The 7,579-nt window shown below is 44.7% G+C and overlaps 1 protein-coding gene across 2 annotated transcripts; it reads right to left on the reverse strand.

Annotated features, from left to right (window-relative positions):
• Positions 1-50: 50 nt before the first annotated feature.
• LOC118384353 (uncharacterized) lies at positions 51-3,572 on the reverse strand. 2 transcript variants are annotated; one of them, XM_035770808.2, is made up of 4 exons: positions 3,264-3,572; positions 2,433-2,504; positions 1,897-2,189; positions 51-1,321 (listed from the first exon to the last, which is right to left on the reverse strand). In XM_035770808.2, the coding sequence occupies exons 1-4, from the start codon at positions 3,424-3,426 to the stop codon at positions 599-601; spliced, it is 1,251 nt and encodes a 416-aa protein (XP_035626701.1). In that variant the 5' UTR covers positions 3,427-3,572; the 3' UTR covers positions 51-598. The 2 variants fall into 2 exon arrangements, with proteins under 2 accessions (XP_035626701.1, XP_035626700.1); XM_035770807.1 differs by lacking the exon at positions 3,264-3,572 and adding an exon at positions 2,822-3,257.
• Between the last annotated feature and the right edge of the window lie 4,007 nt (positions 3,573-7,579).

Raw genomic sequence — 7,579 nt, forward strand, 5'->3', positions numbered from 1 at the left:
TGCAAACAAATGCTGCTATTGTAAATTACTTTGATTATCATGATCAATCATTAATTAATTAACCATTTAATCAATCAAAATTGTTATTCCATTGTAAATTCTACAACACAATCAATTAACATTATCTGAGTCTCGCGTCCGAAATGGCACCCTAATCCTTATATTATGCAAATTTGAATATGAACCTTCGAACCCAGTTCCCCTCTAATCAGGGACCAATTTAGACCTGGGACACAAGGTGGGTTTTAGCTCATAGAGAGTGCACAATATAGGGAAAAAGAGTACCCCTTCGGTTGCATGCTGAGTCAGCCTCCCCCCGTCTCTCGGCCAGGCTCTGCAGTAGGGCGATTACAGTGTCACTTCAGCTAGTCTCTGCAACAGCGTTTCCACTAGATTATATAGCCATAAACTCAAAATTCATGAAAACAAACATGAGCTTTTTGTACTTATTTTAAGATTAGGCATAAGGTTAGTAGTGTGGTTAATGTTAGGTTTAAAAATCTAAATTTAAGAAGATGAATAGTAAAAATAGGCAGGGTTTAGCCATAATTATGGCTTTGTGGCTATAGAAGTTAGTGACAACCCGGAGCGATGACTGTCACTTCCTGTCTCTCTCAGCCAGTCTCTGCAGCAGGGCAATGACTGTGTCCTGTTTGGAGGAAAGCAGCTCCAGAGCCGTGGCCATCCTACCCAGGGACTCTGCCATGCGCGCCTCCCTCCTCTCGCGCCTCCTCCCCCGGGCCTCCATCCTGCTGCGACGCCCCTGCTCCTCCTTGGCCTGCCCCTCCTGCCTCCTCAGGAACTCCTGCAGCAAGGAGGTGCCTTCTTCTGCTCGCTTCTGCTGCTGGGCCAGAAGGGAGGTAATGGAGGATCCCTTGGAGGAGAAGCGACAGCGCTTCTTTCTGCGGAGGTCTATGCGGCTGAGGTTGGAGGGGATGTGACGGGAGGCAGGGGGCTGTGCGACCGGAGCAGGGGAGGGGTTTGGCTGTAGAGGGTCTGTGTTAATGGCTATCCTGGGAGAGGGCGTGTCCAAGGGGGTGGGAAGAGGGAGGGAGGAGCGGACGGGGGTAGGGGGAGGGAGGGATCTGACAAAGGTGTAGAGAGGGAGGGTGGAGGGAACTGGCGTGTGGAGTGGGAGGGAGGAGGGGACAAGGGTGAGTGTCCGAGTGCATGCAGTGATGAGGTTGCCATGGGGAAGGAGGGGCTTCTGCTCTGTTTTGGTGGTTTCCGTGGCGACGTTCACCTTAGGGATGCTGGTTACTAGGGTAGGGCTGCTAGTGGTCTCGGCGCCGATGGTGTCACCAAGCATGGCATCCATCATCTTATGAGCGAGTGAGAGACAGACAGAAAGAGACAGAATGTTGAGATAAGAGGGTCTTGTTAGCACCCTTGGGCAGCTTTGTTTCTTACTTTCATAATACACCCCCAATGTCACCCAACACTTTCAACAAAATGAAGAGATGGTTGCCTGACAACGTTCACGAAAATTATGCGTGAGCTACGCATGAGTAGAAGGTGGTGTGTTGCTGTGATCCTGAACAGCCCGTTAGCTCGAAACAATGACAAGAAACTGCCATGTGGGGCATTGTAGGTGGCTTGTATCTTGTTTGTGATACCATATCTTGTTTGTGATACCATGTCATGTTTTAAGGTGTTTTGACTTATACCACATCTATGATAATATGGCTCAAATGCGCTAGTTAGCTAACAACTGGCACGGTGTATTTGAGAGACAAACAGTGCTTATTGTGTTTTCAATAAACATTTGAGGACAAAATATAGTTTCAATAATCCTATGATTCTAAGCCAACCCCTGTCTGTTTTGCCCAGAAGATGCACACGCATCGGTTTTCTTGCTAAACAACACACGTCTATCATAATAAAACAAACAAGTACCTCAAAGTACTCCCAGGAGGTTCTGGCCTGGCCGGTCTCCCTGCCTCTGTATTTGACCCTCTTGTAGGTGACGATCAAGTTGTTCCACTTGCGGCGTATCTTCTCAACGGGAAGACAATGACCCTGCTCCTCCAACTCCTTCTGTACGCTCTGGAAGAGCTGCGAACGCTCCCGCGTCCCGTACAGGCTCCAGCGGCGCCCCACTGCTTCGATCAAGTACACGATGGCCTGGTAGGAGAACTCTGGGGAAACCTGGGGAGGAGGCCGAGGAGTCGGGAGGGTCATGACTGCGGCTGAGGAGAGGAAGGAGGTTGGAGAAGAGGGATGTTTAATAAGTATATAAGTACTGTTAAGTCACTCGATCAGCTAGCCAGCATGCATGTGAGATTTGGTTCTGGGTGCTGCGGATAAATGGTACATCTACAGTAGGTGCTTAGACCAAGAAATATAGGAAGAGTCCTATTTATTTGATGTGCCCTATTTATTTTTACTCCCCTCCATCTCCTTCACTCTTTAACGGGAAAAATAAGACTCACCTGGAGCTATCTTTAAGATGGTTTTGCCATCTGCAGAAGTCGAGGAAAAGAAACGGTCAGCACTCACAGGATCTAGTGGACAGAAAGAAAGGCAGGTGTCACGTGCAAAACCGTCAAAATACAGTTTAGTATTTTGCGACAGTTCATAATATCAATAATATTCTGATAATTCATTATAGATTATACAAATATTTATAAGGTGTGCAGAGAATGTTCCTGTTTCTCCCGGTTTGCCTTTTACGTCCAATACCTTCACTATTCAGCTCTGGGTGTGCGGTAGATTCGGCCTATTATCTAATAGTGTTTTTAAAGTAAAAGTTAAAGTTCCTGTGAGACAAGACAAAAATATATGCTCTCGCTGTCTTACTTGTACGGTACCAACAACTTACACAGTACGATGGGTTTGCTGGTCGTTTTAGTTGCTAGCCGCCCATGCTGTGTTGAATATCCTGCATGGTCTTCTATTGGACCGCCTTCTCCCGGAGAAATATCATGACGAGCTACAGACTCCGTGGCTCTTTTGCCCGAAAGCAGCGAAGATGATTCGTCTTCATCGTCAAAGGACTCGGAGTCTTCACTTTTCACAGTGATATTCAACGACATTACCGCGTCTACCATGCGCACTGTCTTGGTTATGGAATCGCTCGACCACGTCTAAATAGGCTGCCTATGTGGCTGTTTCTCTCAATTCTTATTAGAAGGAAAAAGTTTGTCTTTCATTTAGATAAAGAAATTCGCCTACAAACCCCAACATCAGCCACTATTGCAGTATTTGCATTCTCGGACATGTGACTTTACAACAAGCTGAAGAGAAATGGCTGCGTACTTTACCAGGCATGTCTGCGCAACGCTGCTTCGCAGCTCTGGGCATGGATTTGCTGCTGGCAATTGTGGTGACGTGTACTAGCGTGCGCAGGCCCTGCACGAGTGCAGAGACGCAACGCAGACGCTGCCCAGACTGCCCTGAAGAGGGCGCTGCTGCTCTGTCTGACATTCTCCTCAACAGAACCGCACGTACAAGGCGGATACAAAGAATTATGAAGGTGACATCAAAGATGGAACAATGAGACAGATATTTCACTGGATGTTTAAATGTGAAGCATCCGCTTGACGTTTCCACTCGCTTCCAAATATGGTACTGAGAGGAAGACTTACTGGCGGATAATGGGAGAAGATGGAACGAGATGGATTTTGGCCGACATTCTGCAAATGTTCTCACCGATGAAACATTTGATCTCAAAGTTTTCTGTTCCCAAAACTAGAATATGTTATGAACAGAGTGGACTAAAGTGTGTAGACTTTAACCTTTGCAAACGTTTTTTTTAATGCCGTTGTTTAGGAGTTATTGCACACGCGCACTTCACGTAGTAGGCGTTCCCTCACGGAAATATGCAATATGCGCCAATAGGATTTCGCTATCTCGTGCATGGCTCTGCCTGCCTGCCCGCCCGCCCCCTGAAGGGGTTGCTGAATGGAGTACTCTTGAACTCTCTCTCAAATAGATCCTTCAATCTTTCGCCCATTCCACGGAACTCTGCATTATCCCTCAGAAAAAAAGACAGACACATTTGTATAGAAAACATAGTAAAAAAGCTAGAAGTGCAATAAACAACTAATTTAGCCTAATTCATATTCGTTATGGATTTAAACAAGGGCACATTATTAAAGTGTTATTCATTCATTAGCACAAGTTGACTAGTATAATCAAAATGTTAGCCCTGGGTCTTCACATTGGATACTGCAGTAGTGCAGTCTCACCCTGTTAAATGTGGCACAGTTGGTGAAGATAAGCAACACATCAGACACAAAGTTTTGCACTGTTTGGTAGAGATTCTGTTGAAGCACCATTGGCAGCGATTACATACCTTGAGTCTTGGCTTGGCACACCTGTATTTGAGGATTTTCTTGCATTCTTCTTTGAAGATCCTCTCAAGCTCTATCAGGATGGATGGGGAGCGTCACTGCACAGCAATTTTCAGGTCTCTCCAGAGATGTTCGATCTGGTTCAAGTCCGGGATATGGCTGGGCCACTCAAGGACATTCAGAGACCTGTCCCGAAGCCACTCCTGCGTTGTCTTGGCTGTGTGGTTAAGGTCATGTCCTGTTGGAAGGTGAACCTTTAGGTCCTGAGCACTCTGGAGCAGGTTTTCATCAAGGATCTCTCTCCCAGTCCCTGCCGCTCAAAAACATCCTCACAGCATGATGCTGCCAAGGTAAAAAACAATCTAGCTGGATGGTTTTTATCAAAATCTTGGCAGTGGTGTCATTTCAGCAAAAATCGAGGGCATGGAATGGCAAAATGACTTCCGTAGCTAGCCTAGGTTTTCAGTGGCCTTGCTTTCATGCGTAAGGGACTGTCAATGGTGCGGATAGAGCACAGCAGAGATTCCGTGCCAACCTGTCACTTTTGGTCAAAAGCACTCTATGGTGTTGGCATTTGAACTTTGTTTATTGTGGTAGAGCGTGATATAAGCCGAATTCAATATAATTCCAATGCAAAAACCCAAATGACTCCCCTGGGTATAGCTACAGTGCCTGAAGGAAGTATTTACACCCCTTGACATTTTCCACATTTTGTTGTGCTATAGGCGGAATTTTAAATGAATTAAATTGAGTGTTTCTGGTCTACACACAATATCCCATAATGTCAAAGTGGAATTATGTTTTTAGAAATGTTCACAAATTAATAGAAAATGAGAAGAAGAAATGTCTTGATTCAACAAGTATTCAATCCCTTTTGTTATGGCAAGCCAAAATAAGTTCAGGAGTACAAATGTACTTAACAAGTCACATAATAGTGTTTAACATGATTTTCAAATGACTACTTCATCTCTGTACCCCACACAATGATCTTTAAGGTCCCTCAGTCAAGCAGTGGATTTCAAACACAGATTCAACCACAAAGACCAGGGATGTTTTCCCAATGCCTCGCAAAGAAGGACCCCTTATTGGTAGATAAACATGATGAAGTTAATTAAACCGTGGATGGTGTATCAATACATCTAGTCACTACAAAGATACAGGCGTCCTTTCTAACTCATTTGGTGGATAGTATGGAACCCACCATTTCACCATGAGGGCAATGGTGACTTTAAAACAGTTAAGAGTTGAATGGCTATGATAGGAGAAAACTGAGGATGGATCAACAAAATCGTAGTTACTCCACAATACTAACCTAACTGATAGAGGGAAAAAAAGGGAGGCTGTACAGACTAAAAATACCTTTTGCCAAAAAAATGGCTAAGCAATCGTTTTTGGGTCCTGAATACAGTGTTATTTTTGGGGCAAATTCAATACAACAAATGACTGAGTACCACTCTCCATATTTTAAAGCTAGTGGTGGCTGCATCAAGTTATGGGTATGCTTGTTTGTAATCGTTAAGGACTGGGGAGTTTTTTTTTAGGATACAAATTAAATGTAATGGAGCTAAGCACAGGCAAAATCCGAAAGGAAAACCTGGTTCAGTCTGCTTTCCACCAGGCACTGGGAGATTAATTCACCTTTCAGCAGGACAATAACCTAAAACACAAGGCCAAATCTACATTGGAGTTGCTTACCAAGACAGCATTGAATGTTCCTGAGTGGCCGAGTTACAGTTTTGACTTAAATCTACATCGAAATCTATGTCAATAATGTACAATCCAGATGTGGAAAGCTCTTAGAGACGTACCCAGAAAGACTCATAGCTGACAAAGGTGCTTCTACAAAGTATTGACTCAGGGGTGTTGAAAGTTCTGTATCGGTATTTTCAATACATTTGCAAGAATTTCTTAAAACCTGTTTTCATTTGTAATTATTGGGTATTATGTTTAGATGGGTGAGAATGTGTATTTAATCCATTTTTAATTCAGGCTGTAACACTGTGAATACTTTTTGAAGGAACTGAATCTTGTAGCCTATATTCATTACCAAAACCTCCATGCGTTAGTGTGTAGAGCGCCGTCCATTGTGCTGATACAGTGCAGCAGAGATAGGCAACAGATTTCGTCCAACCTCAAGCAATGGTCATAGTCTCTGCATTTGAACGTTATGTTTGTGGTGTAGTGTGATATAAGCAGAATTCAATATCATTTCAATGCCCCCTTAGTCACTTTATCCTGGTGTCAGGTCTGGAACGCCACCATCCTGATCTCAGCACCCTTCACCGCGTTCTTTATTGCCCTGACTGCCAAGATGCTCATCAAACCCCCCCAATGGCCACCCCAACTCACTGCAGCCAACCTGGCCCCCAGCCCCGCTCACCTCATTACCCACAACCTCCCACCACACCCAAGGCTCCAGGAACTCCACCGCCCGGTCCACCCCATCTGCAGCACCCACCCCCAGCCCAATCAGAAGCCCCAAGAAGGTGGCGTTGAGCAGCGAAGCGACCCAGACAGGACCTCTGCTATCCAGACCAATGAGACGACTGCTACTCCTCTAAGTAGCCCGACGGCGGCCCCTCTGGCCGTGGCTCTCAACACCACTTCCACAAAGAGGTGGTAGTCCAGCTGTCTTGTTGGTGGCAGCGACTCTGCTTCCCCTGGACTTCCCTCTTCCTCCAAGTCTTCCAGTCCCAGTGCTATCTTTGTCAAATCGGTGACCATTGTTGGTCACCACTTTCAAAGTGTGTTGCATTATGGGGTTAAAAATAACCAGACTTGCACCTACATGTTGACTGCATTAACTTGACAAAACTCATGTGATCTATGGTCATGAAGTTTTGACTGCAAGTTTATGCAGTTGCTTTTTACCAACTCCATCCTGCAGCCAACGCTTGCACATTGTGGGTGGATCTATTTTCAACCAATCATTAAGTTGTTTTTGTTTTACCATGCAAACGAGACCAGAGACATGAATGTGATATTTGAGGCTCTCTCCTATGATTCTAAGCCAACTGTTTTCTTTGCCTAGAAGATCTGCAAACATTTTATTTTGCGATAGCTCATAATTTCAATACAATTCTGATCTTTCATTATAGATTGTAATAGCATTTTCCTGTTTCTCCAGTTTTTGTCTCCCAGCACCTTGCTAGCTAATCATCTCTGGGTGTGCAGTAGATTATGCTATTATCCACTAGTATTTCTAAAGTTAAAGTTCCTGTGAAACAAGACTGAAATATGAAATATATATCTCTGTCTGAGTATACAGTACCAACAACTTACAA

Source organism: Oncorhynchus keta, chromosome 5 (assembly GCF_023373465.1).
Source record: "Oncorhynchus keta strain PuntledgeMale-10-30-2019 chromosome 5, Oket_V2, whole genome shotgun sequence".
Lineage (NCBI taxonomy): Eukaryota > Metazoa > Chordata > Actinopteri > Salmoniformes > Salmonidae > Oncorhynchus > Oncorhynchus keta.